The sequence below is a fragment of the Vipera berus genome (genome assembly GCF_964194415.1).
Source record: "Vipera berus genome assembly, chromosome: 1".
Classification (NCBI taxonomy): Eukaryota; Metazoa; Chordata; class Lepidosauria; order Squamata; family Viperidae; genus Vipera; species Vipera berus.
In genome coordinates this window covers 294,953,804-294,981,687 of record NC_138202.1, presented here as the reverse complement: position 1 = coordinate 294,981,687, position 27,884 = coordinate 294,953,804, and the positions used below count along the sequence as shown (strand labels likewise).

At 39.1% G+C, this 27,884-nt stretch overlaps 1 protein-coding gene across 2 annotated transcripts in view; it reads left to right on the top strand.

The window, feature by feature from the left end:
* Nucleotides 1-23,915, top strand: part of RMDN2 (regulator of microtubule dynamics 2) — a 33,875-nt gene extending 9,960 nt beyond the window's left edge. Inside the window, exons 4-12 of one of the 2 annotated variants that reach the window (XM_081333671.1) lie at nt 1,118-1,220; nt 1,644-1,676; nt 2,189-2,249; nt 10,100-10,175; nt 11,086-11,163; nt 17,736-17,834; nt 19,376-19,429; nt 19,560-19,640; nt 23,077-23,915. In XM_081333671.1, coding sequence (XP_081189797.1) covers nt 1,118-1,220; nt 1,644-1,676; nt 2,189-2,249; nt 10,100-10,175; nt 11,086-11,163; nt 17,736-17,834; nt 19,376-19,429; nt 19,560-19,640; nt 23,077-23,130 — 639 coding nt within the window. In that variant the 3' untranslated portion in view covers nt 23,131-23,915. The remainder of the gene's footprint in view (nt 1-1,117; nt 1,221-1,643; nt 1,677-2,188; nt 2,250-10,099; nt 10,176-11,085; nt 11,164-17,735; nt 17,835-19,375; nt 19,430-19,559; nt 19,641-23,076) is intronic. The other variant, XM_081333672.1, reaches the window with a different exon arrangement.
* The last annotated feature ends 3,969 nt before the right edge of the window (nt 23,916-27,884 follow it).

Below are 27,884 nucleotides of genomic sequence, written 5' to 3'. Positions count from 1 at the left end.
TTTAGGATTGCATTGACTTTTTTGGCTGCAGCCGCACACTGCTGGCTCATATTTAATTGATTGCCCACTAGGACTCCGAGATCCATCTCACAGTTACTGCTATTAAGCCAGGTTTCACCTAATCTGTACGTGTACTTTTGGTTTTTCTTGCCTAAGTATAAGGCTTTACTTTTCTTTACATTGAATTTCATTTTGTTAGATAGAGCCCAGTGTTCACGTCTGTCGAGATCCATCTTGTTTATGCTAAAATGAAAATGGTGGCAGGGAGCTGGCACTGCATCATGTATAATGTCTGTGGCCTTTCTAAAGAAATAAAAGTGATGCTTTCTTCAGAAGCAGCCCCCTTGCATAGGAAAGAAAGACAAAAGTTAGCTCAGGTGATAAAAGAGTCTTTAATGCATAGGGGAGATGCCAATTTACATGTTGCCAATGGCTATTGCTAGATGTAGCCATCATGGCAGCCAATTTGTACAAAACCCCATTGCATGTTTTCAACATTCCTTATGTGGCACACATATGATCTGAATGAAAGAATGAATGAATTTCAGTGGTTAGATAAACACATTTGAAGGGTCAAAATAAGCTGTATTAGTTCAGTTTGCAGAAAGGAAAAAAAACACTTTATTGTTTCCATGTCACTATCTATAGAAATCTATCAGGCCATACAGCAGAAAAATCTTACTTTGCTGCAGATACTTTAAATTTTAGATCCTGCAGAAACTTTAAATTCCAGATCCTATTATTTGCTGCAACAGAAAACTCTGGAAAAAGTTTTTTGTGAGGTAGGGCCATTTATTTGGGGTTACTAATCTGGAGGAATAAGTGCATTCTGAGTCTCCACAATTAAACAGCGTCATCTTTTGGTGCCCAGGAAGGGTACAATGTCTGTAGTAGCACCTTCTCTCTGGAATTAGGGCCCCCATGAGATCTTGGCTCCTATTCTAAGTGGTATCCAAAAGGCCTTGAAAACCTGCAAGGCCAATGAATTTAAAATACAAGACAATGCAATGACTTATAGAATGGCACGTGGGGAATTGGGGGGGAACATTCATTTTTAAATATGTCAAAAGGCCTCTGCAATAAAGCCAAACTAATTCATCTCTGTGCTTGCAAGCAGTACCGAAACCATCCTGCCTTTCTTTGGAGACTTGCTCGAGCTTACGGGGACATGTTTGAGTTAACCACAGATGCTGAGGAGAAAAAGAATTATGCGGCTGAAGGTTGGCTGTTCAAATAGATTTTAAGGCAAATTTGTTCAAACTAGAAATATATTGGGAATGCTGTTTTATTATTGCTTCTGCTAAAAATAAGACGTCGTTCATTTAGTCAGTTGAGGCAAAGAAATAATTTAGGTAACAATCCTGCTGGGTATTAATCTGATTCCCTCTTTACTTTTCTTTGCTTGTACCAGGACAGCTTCCCACCAAGAAGGATGATGAGAATATTTAGCTGAACGTGTATGTTAGTGGAATTTCAGAGAAGGAGCTTCTCTGCCCCAGTTCAGTTTTGAATACACAGGGAATGCTAGGGGAAGGGCTTCAGGTTTTATTTTGTTTCAGGTTCTTTTCAATTTTCTACCAAAACAGGCATTGTATTTTTCAAAATAAGAATTGCAAAGCTGAATATGTCTATTTATTTATTAGACGTACAGTACATCTTTCCTCTAAGAATGGAAGGTAACGTGCCTTTTCCTACTTTCTCATAAAAGCAGCCTTGCCAACAAGGTTAGGCTGAGAGACAGTGGCTCTACAGCTGAGGGGCAGCTTGGACCTGGATGTCCCCTGCCTAGTCCAGGATCTTAATCACTATATCACACTGGTTTTATCCTGGATGTGTGTCCTGCTGAATTAAATTAATCTGGAGCCATACAACAGATGTGAGGGCGATATGGCTGCAACATCTGTCACCCCATTGATCGCCAGGGTTGATTCGGCTGATCTGGCTGGTTAGGCGGGTGTCCCCTTCCTCACCGCTCCACGTGCGTCCCTTCCGAAGCTGCGCGCTCGGTGGAAGAGGACGACCATCCCAGATAGAAGGAGTGTACCAATCTTCGGTTAAGGGAGCCACACAAGATTCCCAATTTAATGTCATAGTCAATATATAATTGTATTTATTGTTGAGTGAATGGAGCATGATCTAATATCACTTTATGCATATTGTTAAAATCTGTAAAATGAACCTTTTTCAGGAAAACTTGTTGGAGAGAATGCAGTTAACTTGGATCCATCAAGTGCTGAGAGTCATCAGTGGTAAGTTTGAATAGTGGATTTTTTTTTACCATATCTTTGATCTCATTTCTACAACTTTTAGTGGTGAAAAGCCTAAAACAGACCAACTGTTTTAATAAATGCATACGAGGAATCCTCAGCTGACAGCCACAATTGCTCATAAGTCACTTCTTTCAGAACTGTAACTTTGAACAGTCACTGAATGGTTGTAAGTCAAGGACTACTTGTATTCACAGGTTCAGTTCTTGACATCTTCCTATAATTGGTCTGGGAAAGTGACCTGAGATGTAGCAGAACTAAATCTCTTTTTTGAATGGTCAGTCTGGCTCAGCGTTTTCTTTAGTACCAGGTTCCCAGCTACTATTATATTATATTATATTATATTATATTATATTATATTATATTATATTGTATTGTATTGTATTGTATTGTATTGTATTGTATTGTATTGTATTGTATTGTATTGTATTGTATTATTATATTATATTATATTATATTATATTATATTATATTATATTATATTATATTATATTATATTATATTATATTATATTATATTATATTATTACTACGATGTGATTAATATTTGTATGTTACTTATATGTAAGGATATAGGTCTATAGATATGTTGTATATAGTATTTTAAATGTGTGTTATGTATGTGTTCACTTTGAGAGCCAGCAATTAAATTTCATTTTTACTGTGTGCCATTGTGCCCATGGTAAAAAATGACAGTAAAGGTTTATCTATCTATCTATCTATCTATCTATCTATCTATCTATCTATCTATCTATCTATCTATCTATCTATCTATCTTCCTACCTATCTATCTATCTACCTACCTACCTACCTATCCATCCATCCATCCATCCACCCACCCGTCCATCCATCCATCCATCCATCCATCCATCCATCCATCCATCCATCTATCTTGGATTATTGATAGGAATATTTCCCAAACAAGGGAAAATACTTCCTTTGAGTTGAGTTGATTCGTGGTGACGCTATGAGAATATTTATTGTTTTCTTGCCACTAGTATGCAAGTAGTTCACCAATGCCACCTTGCAGGACAGTGTTTCTCAACTGTGGCAACTTTTTAAGACAGGAATTGAAGTTCACGCATCTTAAAATTGCCATAGTTGACAAACACTATTCTAGGATATTTCCAATCTAGCCATCAGCCCTGCTTTTCCCAAATGGGTTTCCATTCAAATTCTAACCGAGGTTAGATCCTGTTGAACATCCACATTCATATAAGGTACCTCAGATGCTATCATTTGAATGTCTTTATAATTATTGCTTTTTTTAGCCTTGGCCATTAGATGGAGCCATTGGATTCTTTGTTTTTCTAATTTCCTAACTATGATAAATTCTCATTCTTCATTGAGAATCTTTCTAAGTTACTGAATTATTTTACAATTCACTGACGCTGTAGATTTTCTTAAAGGCGGCTTCTATTCTGAGATTTCAATGAGAGAAACAGCTGTGCTGTTTTAAGGCTTTATCTCAAATGACTCATATTCTGAACCGCCTTTCATTATATGTGTTGAATTTTCTCTCTGTCTTGTTTTACATTTACAATAATATAAAAAAATACTGTCTCTCTCTCAGTATTACGTGTACTGCAAACCAGCTCAGCTTTTCTCACCTGGAACCCTCCATATGCTGTCTGGAAAAATGAAAAAGTTCCATTTTGGGATGTTTGTGGAGGTTATCAATCACCCAGGTCATGGTTGTCCCGAAGGTGCTTTTTTCAAAGGCATCTGAACTTTCTCAGTTTTTTACTTTGAAAATGTTTCACTTCTCAGCCAAGAAGCTTCTTCCGTTCTGAAGAATTGAAATAATTTAGCTCATTTTTCTGTCAAATCAAATCAACGTTTATTGTCAGAGTACAACTGATGTCTACAATGAGATTGGCTGAGCCTCCCTTCGTACAGCCCCCACCAACACAACTCACAGTGAAGACAAAAAAAGGAAAAAAATCCTAAGCCAGTGAATCCTACTAATAAACACACAATCTTATTGCACCATGTGAACTTTTTGCTCAATGCGCCGGCAACGCAAGTCTATCATACTGTGTTGACATGGAATTATTTTCCATTCAGGAGTCTGACAGCCCATGGGTAGAAACTGTTCTTCAGCCTGTTGGTGCGGCTGGCTATGCTTCTATATCTCCTACCCGATGGTAGGAGAGTGAAGAAGTGCTGACCAGGGTGTGAGTTGTCCCTGAGGATTTTCCTCACTCTTCTAAGGCAGCGAGCCCTGGCGATGTCATCTAGTGATATCAGGGGACAGCCCACGATGTTTTGTGCTGTGCTCACCACCCTCTGTAGTGTCTTTCTATCTGCAGCTGTCAAGCCAGCATGCCACACCAAAATGCATTGTGAGAGGATGCTTTCTACAGTGGGACCGGTAAAAGGAGGTCATCAAACGTTGTTTCACTTTGTTCTGCCCCTTATAAGTGTATTTCTCTCTCTCTCTCTTTTTTAGCCAATGTATGATAATGAGATAAAGTAACATTCATCCAGCTATCCAAATGGAAAAATGGCGGTAGGCACTTTTATCACTTCCTCTCCCAGTATTGTTGTAGCTTTTGACATCTGTTTCTCTTCCTGTGTCCCTTAACAGATTTTCTTGTCTCCTATTTTGTCTTTCCTATCTTCTTCCCTTAGCAAATCTTTTCCTTTCTCTAAGTGCAATTGAAATGTACTTTTCTTCAGCAGTTCCCAATAATTAAAAACATAAAGAACTTCCACTCTGTAAAATTTAAGAAACCACAGTTCACCCAAGGATCAATGGAGCTTCCTATAGGAAATCTTATCCTTCTTCTGTGAGCTGCATTGGGTGTGCTCTCAATGAAAGCTGATATTGTAACAGGAACAATAATACGAGAGTTTGGAGGGACCTTAGAGGTCTTATAGTCCAACCCCCTGCTCATGCAGGAGACTATACCATTCCGGACAAATGGCTGTCCAAGGTCTTGCTCAGATTTTATAGGCATCTCGCTCTAAGTGTCTGGATTTCTATTTAGACAAAGTGGTTGGAAATCTGCTTTATGTAAATTTTTGGATAAGTATTTTTACTAGGAATTTGAGCAGCTGTGAGAATTGATTTCTTATTTGTGTATTTGGTTGAAGCAATAAGAAGCTTATGGCAACACCTAGATCCTTATCTAGGTATAGCAGGTTGAAACTGGATCATAAATGAGCTACTGTATGTGTTTAATGTTTTGGGTTGTACATTATGCCCTCAGTAGTAGCAGAAGATATTAGCAAACTCTTGGACAAAGAGTCCATCCTTCACAGATTGCTGACTTACTCCATCATCTTTTATATTGCCCATTATATTTATCAGTTTCTGAGAAACATTGAAAAGTGTGAATTATTTCTCAGTTCAGTTGTGATGAAAAAGAAATATGTTCTTCTCTTTCTGATTTTAATAAAGGAAACTGTTACCCTGATTTGTACTAGCTATGCAAAAAAAAAATCTAGATCATCCAGAAATTAAGTGATAATAAGTGCAGGGGTCAGTGTTAAGTTAAGATCTCTTTTAATTGTGTTTAAAACTGTTCTGCTGTTATAGACACAATTGCTTGTAGCTTAACATGTTTAATAAATAAACAAACATGAAACAAAATATCAAAGAGGGAATCTGGGCTTCAATTCAGTACAAGACTTAGGTTTTTATGAAATGAAAGCTCTCCAATTTTCAGAATAACAGATTTGGAAAGGACCTTGGACATCTTCTAGTCCATTATTCCTCTGCTCAAGCAAGAGATCCTATACCATTTGGCAGTTCAATCTCTTCTTAAAAAATCTTCAGTGATGGAGCACCTACAACTTCCAAAGACAAGCTTTTCCACTGTTTGATTGATTTTACTGTCAGGAAATTTCTCCTTAGGTCTAGTTCTTGGTTCTCTCCTTGATTAGTTTCCATTCATTGTTTCTTGTCCTGCCTTCAGGTGCTTTGGAGACTAGGTTGACCCCCACTTCCTTGTAGCAGCCCCTCAAATATTGGAACACTGCTATCATGTCAATCCTAGTCCTTCTTTTCACTAAACTAGACATACCCAATTCCTGCAACCGTTCTTCATATGCTTTAGCCTCCAGTTCCCCGATCATCTTTGTTGCTCTTTTCTGTACTCTGTATTCTTTCTAGAGTCTCAACATCTTTTTTATATCATGGTGACCAAAACTGGATGCAATATTCCAAATGTGGTCTTGCCAAGGCTTTATAAAGTGATATTAACATTTCATGTGATCTTCATTCTATCTCCTTGTTAATGCAGCCTAGGATTGTGTTCGATTTTTTGGTGACTGCAGCACACACTGCTGGCTCATTTTTAAGCGGTTGTCCACTAGGACTCCTAGATCCTATAATCAATGGATCTACTCTAAGCATAACTAAGACATGATTCCCATTTGTGATTTATAGTTTCATTCTTGTTTATCACAGTATAAAAATGCTTTGTTAATTGGCTTCATTTATGTAATAGAATTTATATGCTGTCCCAATTCATGCAGGTACTGGGAATACAGTAATTTAAAAAATAGAGTAATGAAAGTCAGCTATAATGGTTGCCCGTACAAAACCAAGGACCAAAAGCTTGACAGAATAATACCTTTTAAAATTACTTCCTAAACTATCACTTGGCCTAAAACCTCTTAAGAAGCAATAATCCTCGGCAGATCCTCACTAGGGTGGCTGACTAGAGAAGCAGATTCCATTTTGGCAAAACATAACCTGCTGTTATACAGTACACTAAAGTTGTCATGGGCTTGGGGAATAATCAGAGGTGAAATGTTCAGTGGGGAGGGCAAAGAAGCCAGTGAAATTCCTACAATCACTTCTCTTAATTTATCTCACATTAAAACTACAAAGACAGTTTTGTATCAACGTGGAATATGGTTAAGCTATATAAATGTGAGGAAAGAATTAATGAATAGTAAAGTATGCCATTTTGAAAAGATTGGAGCGGACCCCCAATATAGCAGTGAAGAAGAATTATCTAGTATCTAGTATCATCTAGTGTCTAGTATCTCCCAGCCATTGTGGAGTGATCTAACGTTGGTCTAGATTACTGTTATGTCAATTGAATATCGGTTGGTTGACTGAAAATACTCTAAATCATAATAGGGATCTTGTCTAAAGCTTGATTCAGCCCAAAGACCTTTCTACATCCTTTTTAAATATTTTTTCTTCAAAATGAAAATGAAAATGAAAATTGTCCTGCAACATCAATTCCTAGTACTGTGTATTTTTGATATATAAATAGGGACAAGAATGTACATGATTGCTATTGTCAAATCTCTATCATTGCTGAGATACAGATATGGTAATGGATGAAATAAATAAAAATTGCAATTATGAAATAAATAAAAGATAAATAAATAAAAGAAATAAAAATTGCAATTATGTTGCCCTTATGAGCCATAGTGTTCACTTTTCTTGCTTTTGTTGAAAAAAAAGAGGTTGTCTCATCTTTTGGAAGCGGAATATGGGGGAAAATGTATCTTTTTCTGTTTTATTTTATAAAGTCTGTTCTCGATTTCCCATATTTTTAACCAATGGATTAATACTTGCCAGTTTCATGCACATAGCCTGAGAAAGAGAGATTCCAGATTGTTTTTTATCTATTGGAAAGTGATTGCTGTTTTGTAAAAATTTAGAAATTAAGCTTTTTAGTGTAGAGATTGTAAATTTTTTTAAAGTTTAAAAATCTCTGTTAAACTTAATCAGTTTGTGGAGTTGAAATTCTATTTCAGACTTCCTTAGGACATGCGTCACCAGCCTGTATCTTTAAATTACTTTCTAAGACCATCATTTCTTTCTCTTCTTATATGAAATCACAAATCTGTGAAAGCTTAGTATAACCTACAATAGTATCAAAAGATTCCAAAGAAAGCTAGGATAGCATTGCAGTCATTTAATCAAATCATTAATACTTTCCTGTATCAAATGAACTGCTTGCCAGAACTTCAAGAAAGCTACTCAAACTGCTCATTTCAGGTAGCTGAAATACCTTTGGCACAAATCACATTTATACCGATTCAAAATAATTATACTGCCTATCCCAAAACAGCTATGGTGTTAACAGTGCATCTTACGAACATAAATTGCAATCCTATCTGACACTACAGCTTTTCTCCTGTAGATGTCAGTGAATATAGACTGCAGATTATTGTTCGTGTGACTTTTCCACTAAGAGAAAATAAGCAGCTTTCTCATTCATCCAGAAAAGCCTTCACATACAGAAATATAGCCCTTAACTGGTCTAACCCAGCCCTTTTCTTCTCTTGTCACGCACAGACTTGGAGATTCTGTGAAACTTCAGGATTAGCTTATTTGTATTTCATTGTTTTCTTTTCTAGCTGTAATCCGTTTAGCTATGGTATGCTGAGTTTATCTGATTAGCACCTAATGAGCCAAGTGGAACTGGAGAGAAAGTGGTGTTGCCCTTCTGCAACATAATGAGAAATCAAGTTTTAGTAACCTTGTTTCCCCTAAATGCTTGAAATTCTTTAACTGTCTTTGCTAGGAATATCAAGTCCGTTTTCTTTTTGAGCTGTGCTACAGTGAGATGATCCCATCTGTTTGAATAGAAGAATATCCTGAATTTCCTGAATTTGTCTTGTAAAGAAAACAGATTGGGATAAGGCGACAGACTATAAAATTACGAATTGCTCCCTGTTCCTTTCCCAACCTGGCATTCTTCACCTGGATAGCAATACAGTTTCAGCAGGTGGCTCTCCACAGCTGATGGCTATTGGTTTAGAGAAGACAGATAGTTACTGTATCCACAAGTTTGGAAAAAATATGTTTCCATTCCATTGCTGCAAGTCAATTGCAGTGTGTAATTGCTGCTTGGACCGCAAGGCACAAGAGTGTGAATACTTAATAGCTGAAGTTGAAAGTCATTTAAAACCACCCTAATCTTTATGGATGATCTGAGTCAGGATTGAAAACATAAAAGATATGAATCAATGAAAACTACACTTGGGAATTTGTTAACACGAAACAGATTTTGAGCTGGAAGAGGCATATTGAAGCTGAGTTGGCAACTAAAGATGCACAATAAAAATGGACCTGTTGTCTAGTTAAATAAATCATCATTGCTTCACCCTTTGCAGTTTTAAAAAGTTAAAGCAATGAGCCTAAGCACCACGGCACCTAAGGCTTAATTCCAGTAGATTTAATGGAACTTTCTTTAATGCAAAATGGTTTAGGATTGTTTATAGTAATTATTTTTTTCAGAACAACAAATAAATAAAGCACTTACATAGTCTTTTTGTTGATGTTTGTACAAATCAGAAGGAGCCATTTTAGAAGAGATTGGGTAATACATTATAAGAGAAGGAATGCCTCTTCTAAGATGGTTCACCTTCTTATAAATACACTACTACCAGGGCTTTTTTTCTCATAGAACGCTCAGAACGGAGTTCCGGCACCTTTTTTGGATGGAACCTTGTAGGGAGGGCAAGGCGGGTTGTATGACATGTGTGAGTTCCGGCACCTTTTTATTTTACAAAAAAAGCACTGACTACTACCTATATGAAAGTAACATGTCAGACTGGCATTATAGGTAGTCCTTGTTTAGCGATCACAATTGAGACTGGCAACTTGATCATTAAGTGACATGGTTACTAAGTGAAACCACAACTGTGCTTAAAATTTTATTTCAGCTTTTCTTTGTTTTACAGACCTGTAACGTGAATGTCTTAACTGCAAGATTTTTCATCCCCATCATAATTGCAAATGGTCACTAAACAAGGCAGTGGCTAAGCAAGGGATATCTGTATTGTAATGATCATAAAAGTCTAATGATTTCCCCCCCCCTTTTTTTCCCCTCCTTTTTGTCACTTCCTTTTCAGGTTTGCAATGATGTGTGGCTACATGTCTCAATTTGAAACTATACAAAACAAAATCAGGAATGGCTATCTTTTTAAGGTATATTTTGGGTAGTTTTCTTAAACTGCTTGCTACTGTTATTGACTTAATTCACCCTGACAGCACTGAAGTAAAGTAAAACTAACTCTTGTCTGGGAGGGATAGTTTACTGTTACGCTGATGAATGTTTGCGTGTGAGTATAATCTTCCATATAACTTAAACTGGCTTTCAAACTGAAAAGAATTTAAAAGTGCACCATTTGGATTAAGCACAATACTTTAGCCCTGCTTCTACCCTAAATGCGGAAGGAGCAGTATGAGACCCCCGCTGACCTGAGGCCCAGAGTGTGTGCTTTGATAGGCCTTAGAAATATTCATTTGCTCCATGGATTCCAACTTCCCTCTCTGCTCAAAACAAATTTAAAGTGCTGTTCTCTTAAAATCAGCACCATCTTACTCCTGAGTTCAGTTGATTGAGAGAGGATTCCTGAAATGCATTTCACTTTTGTCATCTCTATCTATACCTATTCTTCAGTTGTCTTAGACAGTGGCGTAGCGTGAGGGGTGCAGGGGGGGCCGGCCGCACCGGCCGCAACATCTGGGGGGCGCGCTCGCACTCGCAGCTCTCTGCCCCTGCCTGGCTCACTCACTCTCTCTCACTGCAGTGCTGGCTGTGCGAATCCGATCCAAGCCGCCGGGTTGCCGCCCACTGTGGAGGGGGGGTGCCAGGCGTGCGGTGCGGTGCGAAGAGAGAGCTAAAATCCACGGGTTAGGGGGCGCAAATTACTTGCCTTGCCCCGGGTGCTGACAACCCACGCTAGGCCACTGGTCTTAGACATTTTAATGCATGTGTAACCTTGATGAACTCTTAATATTTATGAAATACCAAAGCAAACAAGATGCCTGGATTTATTGTGGCAAAACAGCTGGAAAGAGGAAGGGCAGTTCTTTCTTATGATCTCTCTTACAGGAACATCTTGACAAAGCAATTGCACTTAAGCCACAAGATCCCCTTTTATATTATCTCACTGGAAGGTGGTGTTATGAAGTAAGTATCCTGTGATCCTTTTAAGCATTTACCCATCAGAAGTTCATGAGGATTTTTTTTTAAAGAACAAAAAGGTGGAGGGAAGTTGAGTAATTTTATAAAATTTGGGACTGGATTATAATTATACCTCACACTGGTATAAGAGATGCACTTTAAAGTCCTAAAGGGTTTATAACCAAGGTTCTTCACAACAACTTCTTCCTAATGTAAGATCTGATGGAGAAACCCTAATCCTAAAGTAGAGGGACAATGTTTTACTTTAGTTACTACATCTGCCTGCTTTTATTTTATTTTTTTCTTCTGTTAAGTTATATTTATCTTATATCTGCTTAATAGTTGTTAGCCTCCTAGAATAGAATCCAAGTTGATAATTTATACGTCGCCATTCATATAATAAAACTACTAATAATCACAACTACTTTTCATAAACAGAAATTACTCTTTATATATTATTTTCAATTACTCACATTTATCTAAAGGCATGGCAATTATCTGAGATTAAAATAATATCAAATTCCTTCAGGTCAGGTGAAAAAATTGGAATCAAATTAGAAAATAACTAGAATATTGAGGATGTTGATGTTGTTCTTGTCAAATAATTTAGACAAATGTATTTCAGAAGGATGATTATTTCTGAAGCAAGGGAGCTGTTAAAATTCAAAGATGCAGACTTCCATATGCTTGGTTAATTGCATAAGGTTGCGGTTAGGGTAACTCACACAATAGATCAAGTGTGGAATTCAATCTTGTATAGATGTTCATGGGAGCAAGGCTGTTAAACCCAGGATGTTTTGGATAAACAAGTGAAGGCTTGCCCTGGGTTTTTCGTTTTGGAACTGGTGAGGTGTCTGATTCTTTTGTCTGAATATAAGAAAAGGCATGCCCATCAGTTATCATTCTTTAAGGTAAAGGTAAAGGTTCCCCCGCACATGCGTGGTAGTCGTTTCCAACTCTAGGGGCCGGTGCTCATCTCCATTTCAAAGCCGAAGAGCCAGCGCTTGTCCGAGGACGACTCCGTGGTCATGTGGCCGGCATGACTAGACACCAAAGGCGCACAGAACACTGTTACCTTCCCACCGTAGTGGTCCCTATTTTTCTACTTGCATTTTTACATGCTTTCGAACTGCTAGGTTGGCAGAAGCTGGGACAAGTAACAGGTGCTCACTCTGTTACGCGGCACTCGGGATTCGACCCACCAAACTGCCGACCTTCTGATCAACAAGCTCAGCGTCCTAACCCACTGAGCCACCTCATCCCTTTATCATTCTTTAGTCTAGGATAAATTTACTCTCCTTCAGTGAAATCTACTTTATGGAATTGTTAAGCTAAACAAAGTATGATACTAGGAAAAGCCAGGAAGGGGTTTGCAATTTAAAAAATATATCAAAAGGGCTCTCTTAGAAAATATATGAGTTTAAAAAGCTGCCTCATCTTTTTGAAACAAACCTCAAATTCCATTTGGGAAATTTCCTTTTGCAAATAAATTGTTCGCCTTTTAGGAGAATGGAATAATTTGAATGTGTGTTCAAAACTTTGTTCCATGCATTTTCATGATTCTGTTATAGCAGAGGGCATCAATCTTTTCAACTGGGAGAGGACTGTACACTTAAAGAAACAGCTCCATTTTATTTTCATTGTTCAGGACCCACTTTTGATTCTGTGTCCAGCTCCAGGCAACACATTTTAAGAAGATTCAGAGAAACTAGAATAGGTTTGGGAAGAATAACAGCTAATTAGAATCTAGATTCTGTGAGAGATGTTGAGGAAGATCCAATTAAATGCAACAAATCCAATAAAGTGCAGCTCTGGTGAGAGAAATAAAGCCCTGCATTTAGACAGGAAAAACAAGTGCACAGGTAGAGAATAGGTGAGATTTGGCTCAACAGTGAAAGTAACAGTGAAAGGTGTCCCAGTGGACCACCACTGTGAGCTAGCAGTGTGCTGTGGCTGCCAAAAAAGCCAATGGCAGTCCTAGATTGCATCAACAGAGGGATAGTATCAAGATCATGATAGTTGAGAGTACCACTTTATACTACACTAGTGAGGCCACACTTGGAATATTGTGTTCAGTTCTGGTCACCGGGAACGAAAAAGATGCTAAGACTCTAAAAATAGTGCAGAGAAGAGCAACAAAGATGATAAAGGGTCTGGAAACAAAACCATATGATAAATAGTTAAGGGAACTAGGTATGTCTAGCCTATCAAAGAGAAGGATTAGGGTGACATAGTAACTGTTTTCTGGAATTTGAGAGGCTGTCGCAGAAAGGAAGGGGTCAACTTAAGCACCTGAGGACAGGACAAGAATCAGTGGGTGGAGGCTTGTCAGAAACAGATTCAGATTGAAACTAAGGAGGAATTTCCTGACAGTGAGAGCAATTAAACAATGGAACATATGCCTCCTGGAGTTGCGGATGCTCCATTGCTGGAGATTTTCAAGAAAAAAATAGACAACCGTTTGTCCAGAATGACATAAGCAGGAGGATGCACTAGAAGACCTCCAAGGTCCCTTTGAGCCCTATGATTCTATGACTTCTAAGAACGACATGTTTAGCCTTGAATAGGTTGAGAGAGGAAGCTTGATAGTACTTTGTATAAGAGGACTTTCCTGTCCTTGAGTTGGCAGAAAGTATACCAACATAAATTGCATGGCCCTGATATCTGAAGCCCCATTCTTCTTCAGTGACTATCTTAACAGTTTTAATGTAGGGCAGTTCACATGTAGCAGTTGGCTGATTTCTGAGTTGCGTATCCCCTTCAACCCAGTGTGTTTTTAATGTGTGGTGGAGCTTGCCTGGAATACTATGACTGGTGCCTGGAATGGAGATTTTTACCCGCTTTCAAGTTGCTTCTAAGAACGACGTGTTTAGCCTTGAATAGGTTGAGAGGGGGAACTTGATAGTACTTTGTACAGTATAAGAGGATGTCATCTCATGTTTTGTAGTACAAGTCATGGAATAAGGGGTTTCAGTTACAAGAAGGCAGATTTCAGCTGAGCATTAGAAAAGAAAATCCTAACAATAACAGCAGTTTAGCAGCAAAGCCAAGTACCTTCCTACAGGAGTGATGGACTCCACTTGGTTGGATGAATTTGATGTCAAGGCCGGAGAGCCCTCTGTCTGGAATACTTCAATTTGGATTCCTTCACCGGAGATTGAACTTAATGAACTCTAGATGGCCCCCTTCCAACTCTTACAATTTGGCCTTTTAAAATTGTAATTATAATAGCGTTTCCATTTTAAATGCTTTAATTTTATTTTTGGAATATGCTAGAGTCAAGTAAAACAGGACCTTTGGGGAAAGAAGGATTATTAAGCAATGTAGATCAAATTCGCATCCAAACCAAAATGTGAAGCTGAAATCCTCTGTATCGGTTCTTAACTAAGTTTTGCAAGAAAATGTATATTGCCCCAGTCGGTTCCTTTATTTTGCAACTCAGTTACAAGTTTTAGAAGCTGATTGCAGATTTGACATGGAAAATTTAGAAGCCTATGTGCTGCAAAAGGGACGCGGTGGCTCAGTGGGTTAGGACGCTGACCTTGTCGATCAGAAGGTCGGCAGTTTGGTGGGTCGAATCCCAAGTGCCGCGTAACAGAGTGAGCGCCTGTTACTCGTCCCAGCTTCTGCCAACCTAGCAGTTCGAAAGCACGTAAAAAATGCAAGTAGAAAAATAGGGACCACTACGGTGGGAAGGTAACAGCGTTCCGTGCGCCTTTGGCATCTAGTCATGCCGGCCACATGACCACGGAGACGTCCTCGGACAAGCGCTGGCTCTTGGGCTTTGAAACGGAGATGAGCACCGGCCCCTAGAGTCGGAAACGACTAGCACACATGTGCGGGGGAATCTTTACCTTTAACTTTTATGTGCTGCAATATCGCAGATGAAACTTGTTTGTGAGCCATCAGTTTGTGATATTCCAAGTGTGTGTGCATGCATGCAGGCTGGTATGTGCATAAAAAAATTGAATGGTTTCTCCTATATTATAGAGACAGTATTTCCCTTTATTTTAGTTTTCCAACAATCCATGTACAGTATGCTTCAGCTGGATGGAATGGCCTTAATGATGTTGTTCAAAGGTCTCTGATTTTCCAAGAGTTCTCCCTTTCAGCTATATTGACATGCAATTTTCCTGTCCTTGAGTTGGCAGAAAATATACCAACATAAATTGCATGGCCCTGATATCTGAAGCCCCATTCTTCTTCAGTGACAAGGTTAGAGTCTGATGCTGTCTTAACAGTTTTAATGTAGGGCAGTTCACATGTAGCAGTTGGCTGATCAACCCAGTGTGTTTTTAATGTGTGGTGGAGCCTGCCTGGAATACTATGACTGGTGCCTGGAATGGAGATTTTTACCCACTTTCAAGTTGCTTGAATTACAGATTGCTTTCATTGAGGTTCCCCATTGTACAGAAATATCCAGGCTGCTTATGTCTACCAGTCTTCTGGAAGAGTCCTCTAGCCACGTCCAAAAGGAAGAAAAGAGAAGTTGATGGGTCACAAGCATGATGGGTGAAGTGTGAAGAGGTCATAACTGTTTCTTTCTATGGCCTTCAATTCTATGTGTGGTCTGTGGCCCAAACTATTATAGGAAGTATTCTTCCAGAAGACTGGTGAACATGGATTCAGAAATACCCTAATTGACAGGCCAAAGAAATGGCATTACAAGGAAATTGCAAAGAGAATCAAGAGTGGTCCTTCTCATTCCAGCCCTTTGTATGCACTTTATGAGGGACGGAGTAAAGGGAAAGGAAGTGCTGTAAGGAAATGTCACTGTTGACAGGAAGTGGTTGGGTCTGGTTCAGCCTATGCCAGTAGCTCCTCTTTGAGGCTGAAAGATGAAACAGGCGGAATTCTTGTCAGTTTTACTACAGCTCTCCTGTATCCCAAATCAGTAAGTGCTGCAGGACAGTGTCAGCAAGCGTAGCCCATGAATTACACAAAATTGCACACACACACACACACACACACAAACACACATTAAAAAGTGCAATCATGTAAAATGCCTTGTCATTCAAAACAGCAGAAATGCACTCATTTGTAACATAAAGAGTAGTAAACATCTGGCAGAACTCCCTCTGAACAAATGAATGAATTTGCCTTCATTCATGAGAACTCTCTTTGCCCATTTAAATCAGCCAGGACACTTGTTGATTTTTTTTAAAGACAGTTATTGGTTTATAAAAGGTTTCTCTTTCAAAAGATGGGCAAATATGTTTAAAAACAGGTCTAGAGTGCTAAACCTGTGTATGTAAGGACTATGCTTATTGCATAATGTATTGGCAGGCCAGATGCATTGGGGGAAGCTAGGTGTTTTGATCTCTTTAGCAGCCTAAGTCAAAATAGTCAAGGAAGATTGTGCTTAGCAAATTGAAGGCAGGAGAGCATACCCACTATAGCCTAAAGAAGCAAGTAAGTACTTGGCATGTGCTAACCTCGAAGTACATCATCACGAACATAATCAACCAGCCATCACAGATTATACAGCAATGTGTGTGTTGGAGGAAAAGAGAAACCAATATTTCAATATTAGAATATACTTTAAGTTCCCTCTAATACAGGGCTTTTCAACCTTTTCACCCATTGTACCACTTTTAGGATATGGCAACATCCGAGTACCACCAGTCGCCTAGCAAGGTGTCAAAAACATGATGACCCCCCCAAAAAAGGAAAAAAGTGATGAAGTACAGGTAGTCCTCGACTTACAACAGTTCACTTAATGACTGAAGTTACAATGGCACTGAAAAAAGTGCCCCCCAAGCCACAGCCGAGCAAGATACCTGCCTGCTCGCCCAGCGGCGCTCTTCCTCCTGTCCGAGCATTTCTGTTGAGGGTTGGCAGTGGGGGAGGGGTGGGGATGGGGTGTTTGGTTGTTTTTTTCCCGTCCTCTGCTGAGTGGTTGCAGCAGGTTTCGGTCACTTCACATGACGCTGGGACACTGTGACCATCATAAATATGAATCAGTTGCCAAGCATCTGATGTATATCACAAGTCCCTGGAGATGCTGCAACATTCCAGCTGATCGGTGCTTCTTCTGGGCTCAGAAGTGCCAGATCAGCGCCGAACTCCAGCTGGAGCCTGGCGCTAATCCTGGCGCTTCCGATGAGCCCTGACAGCCCTGCAGCTCCAGTCATCTCTTGCTCAGACTTGTGCAGTGCTGCCACCGGTTCAGTTCATTCCCCTCCCCCGCTACAACTTCTCTAGGATGGTCGCGTACCACCTGCCAGGTGCCAATGTACCACAGGTGGTACCTGTACCACTGGTTGAAAAGCCCTGAGCTAATAAGCTGGGCATGAATTGAAAGTAATATCAAGAGGATATGTTTTCAGAAATCTGCTAAGAAGGCATGTTTGGTTAGCTGGATATAAGAATAAGCCCCCAAAGGACTTAGAAGAATACATAGAATGCATTCATTTAACAACTTTTCAAAGTTAAAACAACACTGAAAAAAGTGACCAGTGCTTGCACTTATGACCATCACTGTCGAGATATTTTATCATGACATTTGTCTTGATATCTAAAAACACACTAAATGATTTTTCCCCCACCTTTCCCTTCTTCTTTTGGGATTTCCAAAGGTCGCTCAGTTGTCTTGGATTGAGAAAAAAGTAGCTGCTGCTCTTTTTGGGATTCCACCAACCTCAACAATACATGAGGCTTTGCAGAATTTTCTGAAGGTAGATTAAAATATTCTCTCTTCTCTCTGGGTGCCAACTCGCTGGCATTTAAGAAATTTGTTCAACAAATTGTTCCCAGGGGCTACGAAGTCAACGCTTTTCAAAAGATTTTTCAGGCAATATACCTTTAGAAGAGGGACCATTCCTGTTCACTTAAGCTGAATTTCAGGATCTGCTATGTTGCTCTTTTTTTTTTTGCAATTAAATATTCAGCCCTTTGAATTTCATGCATAGAATTGTTTATGAGCATTTCCTGTGGAAATGGCCCCTGTTGTCATTTTTGACGTTAAACACAGGAAGTTTGTCTGAGCAATTTAATAATTGCTGCTTAGCACAGATGCTCTAAAGAAATCAGAGCTTTCATCCCCGTCTCCTCTGCTTCCCCCCCCCTTTTCTCTTTGTTACTTTTTTTTGGGGGGGGTGTCTTTACTTTCATCCTTAGTGCTAGTTAAGAAGCAAGAATAATGGATCAGGTCTAGATTTCAGACAATTTCCCTGTTCTTACTTCCCTTGGATCCCTTCCTGAAAGTGATATACTGTACAAATAGTCTAGCAGCCTCTACTGAATGACTGTGATAAAAAAAACAGTACGAAGACCGTGGGAGTAGAGTAGACCTTGCAAAATGATTTGGCTGGTCTCTGAGATCCTTCCTTCCACCTCCCATCAGTCTACAAGGGGTCCCTTTGTGTACTATTTCAACAGTTGGGAGGAACCGAGCAGATGTTAAGTCTGTTTCTGCTCACTGAATTGGCTGTAATGATTCAGTAAATCAGTGGTAGGTGAGCTGGGGCTAATGGCAGCAGAAGTCTCAAAACTTGTGGAGGGCATATGGTGGCCTACATTGCTGAAATGTCTAGTTTTGCTTACTGTGTCTTTGTGTGTTGCTGTCTTCAATTTTGGATGAACCACATCCTATGGATGTTAGCAACCTTATCCTTACTGGCTAAGTTTGGGGAAGATTTATTTGCTTTGTAAGAATCACGTCATTGATATGCTGGGGCATTTGCACCTGAGGCTTTGGCAAGAGTTCTAGATTGGTGCCATGCCTCTATGATCTCTTGCCCTGCTGAGTAGCCGAGCCTATTGACTTCTGTGGGGCATCATGAATCACCCAAATTTTGTTGATTTTCAACATAGCAACTCCTCCGAAGCTTGGTTCCAAGTTATTTCTCACTGATGGAAATTGCTTTTCTACAGTCCTTGGCTCTCTTCCTTCCTTGCAGTTGGGAAGCCACATAATGCCAAAACCTGGACCAAAGGATGACTTTGTGAGCTCCTTTTATCAGTACCTTTTAATATTGTTCCCTGTAAAAACAGAGGCAATAAAGTAGCAGTGTGAGAGTATAGTACTAGCTGCCTGTCTTCAACCATTAGCACCTCAAGAGAGAGCTGTTTAGGTCTAGAAATGCAGATTGGCATTGAGAAGACATATGAGCAGTACAAAATATTTTGAAGGTTTGGGACATGAAAGCAATATGGAAGTATGCCTAGCCTTGCTTTATGGCATTCTCATCTTTCTATCTTTTGTCTTTATACTCAGGCTGAAGAATTACATCCCAGATATTCTAAAAGCAACTATGTGTATTTGGTAAAGGTATGAGGCACTGCAATCTTTCTCCACTTTAATTTCTTTTTTCATTTTTTTTGTTTTTGAATGCAAAACAAATTTCTGGTCACTAATTAGCTATTATAATTTTTTTTCCTTGTCTTTCTTTCTACCTAAGTGTTACAAAGATCTGGGTCAGAGGAGCAATGCCCTGAGATGCTGTGAAACAGCATTGTCCATTCTGCCAGTCACCAAAGAGGTAGGTCTGAAGGTTGTGTGTTCATCTTCTGATGAAGAAGCGGTGTGAAAAATGTTTCCACACTATCTGTCAATGTCAGAAGACGTTATCTGTCTTCTGCAGCTCTTGTTAATTTCATTTAAGACGCAGAAAAGAAATTCCTGATAACCTGATAAACTTTAATACTATAGAGCAGGCATGTCAAACTCGCGATGTCGCGTGACGTATCACGGCTTTTTCCCCATTGCTGGCAATGGGGAGGGTGCGGTTTCGTCATGATGCATCTGGCCCATGGGCCGGCAGTTTGACATGCCTGCTGTAGAGGAATATCTAGAAAGAAAAGGAAGAGAAGTCATCTGTTCAAAATCTTGCAAAATATGGCATAAGAAAACAAACTTCTGATGTCCGTGACTGCAATGTTGAAAATGTGTAAAATCCAATATTATGAAATTATATTTAAGAAGATGACTTCGATCACAGGGCTAATGTCTAATTTGACTATGAACTGGACAATTTGAAGTCCAGTGCAGCTGGTGACTCTGATTGCTGTGGTCTAATTTTGCAATTATTACTCTGATTTAGAAATTGCTCTTCGTAAGAAAATGGCTACTTAACCCTATTAAGCCCACTGATTCACCATGCTTTAAAAATGGAGGGAATAAGGAATCATTGAAATTATATCTCATTGTGATTTAGTTGCCTAGTCCTTTTAACTATGCAATTATGCAAGTATACGTTTTGTGCAATGAAGATAGAGGTTGAGAATGAATACTATAAATTCCTTTCCAGCACTGATACATTATTACTTAGCTATTTTTTATTGGCTTAATTGCAACTATCTATCCGGCTTATATTTGAAGACATGAAGCTTCAATATTGGTCTCCAATATAAACAACAGTGTTGAATTATCCTTGGGAGATGGCAACGCTTGGGCCTCAACTGACACTAAAGCTAAGCAGGATCATTCTTGTTTAAGACTTAGACAGAAAGACTCCAGAGATCCCAGTGTAATAAATTATACTAGGGAAATGTATCTCAGAAGTCAGCAGTGACAATGTCCACGTCCATACTTTGGCCAAGAAAACCTCTTGGCTATATCTCTGTGACTCAACTTGAAGTTGATTTTACCTTTTTCATGCTCAATGAAAACATGTTGTTTTACTGCAAAGTTCTCTGACAGTTCCCAAAGGACAGATAAACCCTAATACTGCTAAATCCCTATATTGACCATTTCTGACATTTGTAGCAAACAGAGACTGTCTTATGATGGTAAATAAATGATTGTGTGTTTTTTAAAGTTACATTTATGTTGTTCGTTGAATTCATTAAATTTGTTGTTCATTCAGTTCAGTCACTTCTGACACTTATTTTGCCAGGATTAGTTTCTGGTAATATTTTTTTAAGTTATTGTAAGTTCGTGCATGTGTCAAAAGTGATAATATCTGACTCCCTTCTCTTTTGTCAGTTCTTTTCCTTTTATTTATATTTATTTTAAAAAAACATAAAAAACAAATCAAAAGGAAAAAAGGAAAAAAAACACCTAAAGTTAAGAAATGTAATTTTCAACCTTTCAACAAATAGTTACAATTTTATAGTCCTTCCTCCCTCTTAGATATTATATAAGTCCCTTAGCCTCTTACTTAAATTATATCTCTCTTAACCTTCAATCCCATAAATCATTGTGTCATTTCTTTCTTCTTTCAGCAAAAAAAAAAAACATTTCCAGACTTTTTCCAGACAGGGAAGTTGTTCTTTTCCTGACCAGACAGGTCAATATTGCCATTTCTATGAATTCTGACATTTTTACAACCCATTTTTCTACTGTGAAGATTTGGTTCTTCTTCCTCATTATACATGAAATAATCTTGCTGCAGTGACCTTATACAAAATCGGCTCAGCATGAATATTTTTCTAATTCGTTGCCCATAAGTCCCAATAAAAAGAGTTCTGTTTTATTTTTGCAACATCAATCTTTAAAATTCTTTGCACCATTCATTATATGACTTGGTATCCAACATTTCTTAGCTTTCTCACAAGTCTACTACACATGATAGTTCCTCCCTTTTGACATCTTTTTCAGTTGCCTTTCATTTTTTCAGGTATAAAGGTCTTCTCACATATTTTTTTGCCTTCGGGTTATGCATCTAAATATCTAAAATACTTAAGACTTACCTTTATTGTTAATGTTTCCAATGAGGTTTTACTTCAATGAGTTATTATATTGATGATTTGTTCTGCTTGCAGCCCAAAGTATTTTAGCAATATTCTCCAGCAATTCAAGGGTACCAGTTCTTCTTAGTTCTGATGATCTAGCTTTCATGGCTTTGCCTTTCAGTTGGGAAAGCCATGGCCTTGACAATTCATATTTGTATGGGCATACATTCACAGGTAATCCTCCACTTACAACAGTTTATTTAGTGACCGTTCAAAGTCACAGTGGCACTGAAAAAACTAACATATGACCATTTTTCACATTTATGGCCATTTCAGCATCCCCATGGTCACATGATCAAAATTCAGAAGCTTGGGGTCATGTGATCACCTTTTGTGACCTTCTGACAGAAATGGGGAAGCCAGATTCATTTAACAACTATGTGATTAACTTAACAACTACAGGGATTCACTTAACAACCATGGCAAGAAAGGTCGTAAAATGGGGCAAAAATTCATTTAACAAATGTTTCACTTAGCAACAGAAATTTTGGGCTTAATTGTGGTCATAAGTTGAGGATTACCTGTATGGTGTAAATTCTCTGTATATTTTGTCAAAATCTGTCGTCGACGTTTCTCCCAGAAAGCAGTTGAAGCCAGTTTCTTGTTTTCAACTGCACTGTGAGCAAATTGGTGGCGATATGATTGTGGAGTCTAAGCCAGGTAGAAAATGATTTTGTGCAAATAATGTTTGCTTAGAGATGTGTCACTTAATGTAATTTCATTTCCAAAGGGCCACCCAGTTTTGTGGGAGCTGAACTTGAAAGTTCAAGAACAACAAAAACCGCTCAGAGATGCAGAGCGGCTGTAAGGCCAACAAAGCTGCGAGTCTCTCTGAGAATCTCTTGTTTTAACAGCAACAAGGGTGAGGGAGAAAAAACGCAAATTAGAAACTTCAAGCCACAGGAATGTTGGGTTCACTGAAACACCTCCAAAGGTGACGGTTGGAAGATGAAAACCTTTAATTATAAGCCATTAGAATTGTAGACAACACCTCATTACACATCTCTAGAAGGAAATTGGAAAGGAAAAGTATTGTATAAAAGTAGAGTCTTCCCCCTTTTCCCCTACTTTGTTTTTTTACTGCATTTGGAGGAAAAATGAGCCAGTAATCCTTTCTGCACTATTAACACTGAACATAATCTCTTGTTTTGATGCAGAAATTGGTGCTGGCTTCAAGCAGCTCTGGGTGGTTCTTAAGGCATAATTACATAAGCTTAATTCTTTTTTTTTCTTCCTTTTTAGGATCAAGAAGCTGAGAAAGTTTTAGAAACTTTACTTCCATCCTTGAATTTTTGATGATGGTTCAGTGACAAATGAATGGACCAATTTCTCTAAGCCTATAGCTTTTTTACAAGTTACTTCAGGACCTGCAATAATAAAAGACTTACTATGTGCAATGTTATCAGATGAACAGGACAGTCTTGCATTCTGTCCATACAACCCCATTAAGGTGAGTTTTCCGAGGCCATGTGAACCATTGTATGGGTCTGCTGTTTTGTGTGAAAACATGCAGAAGAAAAGTGAAACCATCTGTCCTTTCCCTCTGACACTGCCTTTTTCTAAGCTGAAGAAAAACCAATTCACTTGGGAAATGGCTTTATTTTTTTAATTCTTTATTTTTGCAACATCAAACAGAAGAACATTGCTTGCTGCATTCCTTTTATTTTCATAACATTTATCTCCAATAAACAGGTTGCCATTCAGGATCCTTAATGAATGGCACCAATGATCTTAACCCAGGGAAATCAACCATCTTTTCTTTTTCCTGTGTTTTTTTAATGCATACAGACAATTTAGCAGTTAAAATACTAATTTTAACTTGTTGGGACTCTCCAAATGTGAAATCCACTGCTGGCAATGGATATATTTGTAGTTACTGAATGATGGGCATAATTTTGCCTAGACGGATTAGCTACTTTTTTGCCTGAATGCAGATGTATGTAGCTGAGTTTTCTGCTGAACAAACAGAGATATTATGTGTTTCTTTTCTCTTGAAAAATATCAATTCTGTGGGAAAATTATACTTGCTGGATATAATTTGGTCTTTGAATCTTAAACTGAAAAAAAATAAATAAAGACATGGTGAACTTGTCATAGTTTAACGTTTCTGTGTACCCAAATATTTTGGCATTTCCTATATCTGGCTAATATTGGAGATTATGGCTTTGCTACAGCGGGGGAGGAAAAGAGAGATTGGATTCTGACTAGAACACATTTCAAAGTACAGGCTGGAGATATTATTTGAGCCCCCTAAAGCAGGAAACAGCTGACTCTCCTCCATCTTTTTTTTTTTGCTAAACCAACTGCCATTCACATCCAAGCTCAAAAGAGCAAGCCAAAATATACTCTTAAACTAGTGAGACAGACGTAAGTGATTTTAGTCCATGAAGTTGGGGCCAAATAGACAGACAGAATATTCAACTGTGAAATAGAAGAGTCCATGGTCAAGAAGAAAAAAAATGCCCAGGAAAATTTAATTCCTTAACACCACTTGTTTTAAACATTACCTATTTACTTTGTTAGAAGTCTCTTACAGTGTAAGATTGTGTTGTTCCCACATCCTTACTGCCCTACGCTGAGATCATCCACATAGAAATAAAGTTTAAGACAAAGTTAAAATACATTTGTAAAACAACCTAACTAATACAAGTGAGGTCCGTGATACAGCCTATATCAAATTATAACACAAGCACTAAAATTATATTAAATATGATAACATCAAAAGTTATAACAAAGTGCTCTAAAATTTAAGTGAATTATAGTTACATAGAATGCATTGGAAAATTGGCCCATCAGGGTCTGATGGATCTTCTGTGATGCTCCACAAAACCTAGCTACCTAAGCTGTAACACAAGGTAGTTCATCTATGGTCATAGGCTGAATGTGGGCAACCAGGATATCTATTAATTAGAGGTAGTATGAATCTGGTTCAGATGTCTATAAAAAGACCAGGAAAAAATAATATGTTCTGTAGTTTTTACCTCTCCAGAATTACAAGGGGCAAAATCTTTCAGACAGTGGTACTTTTTAGTATTTACCATCCAATACTGTAGAGCTAAGATGTTGCTGGATCTTGGGCAAGAGAGGAAAGCTTTCTGTCAGCTAAGTGGCAAAGTTAGGGTGATGCTGCTGAATTATTTGTCCTGCCACATATATTTTATATAAACTAAGGATGTTTTCAAATGTAGAATGTACTATCTAAGACACAGGGCTCTGAAGAGAATGGGTTCCAATCTCTTAATTCACTCTCATCACCAGAGACCAGCTCTTCCTGACTTTAAAGGTAAAGGTTCCCCCGCACATGCGTGCTAGTTGTTTCCGACTCTAGGGGCCGGTGCTCATCTCCGTTTCAAAGCCGAAGAGCCAGCGCTTGTCCGAGGACGTCTCCGTGGTCATGTGGCCGGCATGACTAGACGCCAAAGGCGCACGGAACACTGTTACCTTCCCACCGTAGTGGTCCCTATTTTTCTACTTGCATTTTTTACGTGCTTTCGAACTGCTAGGTTGGCAGAAGCTGGGACGAGTAACAGGTGCTCACTCTGCTATGCGGCACTCGGGATTCGACCCGCCAAACTGCCGAGCTTCTGATCGACAAGCTCAGCGTCCTAACCCACTGAGCCCCCTGACTTTAGATGTTCCTAAATTGAATAGAAGCTAAAGCAGCATGATAGGGATTGGTCAGAGTGTGAGATGAAGAACCAAGCTTTGCCCCAGTTCTCCATGACTAACTCCATTTGTTAGAATAATCTCTACCCATGCCACAGCAATGTTTCCACTTTAATAGATGAGAGATGGAGAAACTTCATTTCAATCCAGTTTTCTCTTTGTAGCAAAGTCCAACACACAGCTCTTCCTCTTTTTCCAATGAGAGAGAGAGAGAGAGAGAGAGCTCTCCATGGAGGACTTAAATATTCAGAAATTTATAAAACATTGAGTATAATTAGCTGCATGTCAAAAGTCATCAGAAAAACAGGAAATAAAAGGAACTGAAGCTTATAACTTGCAATATTTACACTTGGTTCAAAGCAAGCTATATTAAACCTGAATTTTGTGCTTTTAATGACCCCTTGGCAAAGAAAGTCTACTGCATGACCTGAAAGCAATCTGCTGTGTCGGTTATACAAACACATATATTAATGCAACAATTCTCAGTTTGGCAAGATGCACAGAGAGATTACTATTAGAGTGTGGGTGATTATTTCTATTTTACAGTGATAGAATCTTTTTTAATTTTTGCCACTCTCTTTAGGCAGTTTATAGAGTAGATAATCAAAAAAGGAACTTAACCATTCAAAAAAGGATCAAAGAGAACTGAGGCCCACCCAAAAGAACAAGACTTTGCTGTAATTGTGTCATAACCTAGTTCGGAAAATCAGTGGCAGAAGTGACATCCCTGGGAAGCTCTCAGGAACCTAGCAATTGGGCACGGCAGCGTTACAAAGAGTGACTTGTACTTTGGAGACGATTTCACACTGAACAGGTTTCAGTCCTTGCTAGTCCTGATCAACACAGGAAGTACAGTAGCTGTAGTTGCTAATATCTCAGTGTCAGAAATTTTCAAGAGTGCTGCAGCCCAAGGACCAAACCTCCTTATTTCTTCCTGTGTGCCAGTTAATGCCTTCCCTCCCTGCATTCTTAATTACATCAGCATTTGCATCTGCAGAAAAGCCAGGCCAAGCAATACAGACGGTTTCCATTACAGTACAAAACATAAACATGTGAAACCTCGTGAACAACTTGCCAGCTCATTTCACTCCAGGGAGGCCTGACTGATTACTTGAGGCAAGTAACTCCCGCCATTATATATTGCCAGTAGAAGAACTGGATGGATGGATGGATGGATGGATGGATGGATGGATGGATGGATGGATGGACGGACGGATATCATTAACTGAAATCAGGTCTGAAATAACCAAAAGCAGAAAGTAAAGCTCTTGCTATACAGTGCTTTCCCTGTTCATTAATAAAAATATTGCATCAGTGTCTTGTTAATATTATTAGTGCCTCTATCTTCCAATGGGTTTCTGAGTGCAATTCGAAGTGCTGGTTTTAACTAGCAAAGCCCCCATGGGGAATGAGATTGTCTCATCTCGTGACACTGGTCAGCCTGTCCCTTCTAGCTGAGAGGGGGAATGTTCTGAATTTCCTCAGTTCAGGAGGTGGCTGGGGTGGGAATTGATGCTCTGCTGCAACCCTATTCTTTGGAATAGGCTCTGACCAGCTAGACCTTGTATTGGTAATCAGCTTAGCCTGGAAAGACAGAAGGGATGAGGAAGAAACTCAAGATTGCCCTACACTGATTTTCATGAGTATAAGAAGGAGGAAAAGAGAAACTCTATCCAGTTTTTAAGGTTGATGTCACCCTTTCAACTAGAAGAAATATTAGAAGTCTACTTTATTGATAAAGACTATAATAATAAAATCCTGAAAGCCAGGCAGAATGTTTCTTTTCTGGGTTATTTATTTTTATTTTATTTTTTAATTCCATTTATATCCCGCCCTTCTCCGAAGACTCAGGGCGGCTTACAAGCTGAGCAGTAGCCTTCATTCTATGTATAGGCCTGCTTATTAGGGCTTTCACCACCCCCCCAAGTGGCATTATTACAAAGTCAGCTTAATTGCCCCCAACAATCTGGGTCCTCATTTTACCTACCTCGGAAGGATGGAAGGCTGAGTCAACCTTGAGCCTGGTGGGATGTGAACCTGTAATAATTGCAGGCAGCTGGTGTTACTTAAGGAGGCATTAGCCCACTGCTCCACCAAGGCTCCTCCTTGTAATGCTCTTTACATGGGGCTGCTCTTTACATGCAATGCTCTTTACATGGAGCTGCCCTTGAAGAGCACCCGGAGGCTTCAACTGCTGCAAAATGCGGCCGCGCAGGTGCTTATGGGAGTATCTCGGTACTCCCATGTTACACCACTCCTGCGCGAGCTGCATTGGCTTCCGGTTACCCTCCGAGTGCAATTCAAGGTGCTGGTAATAACCTTTAAAGCCCTACATGGCTTAGGCCTGGGGTACTTGCGAGACCACCTGCTGCCATTGTCAACCT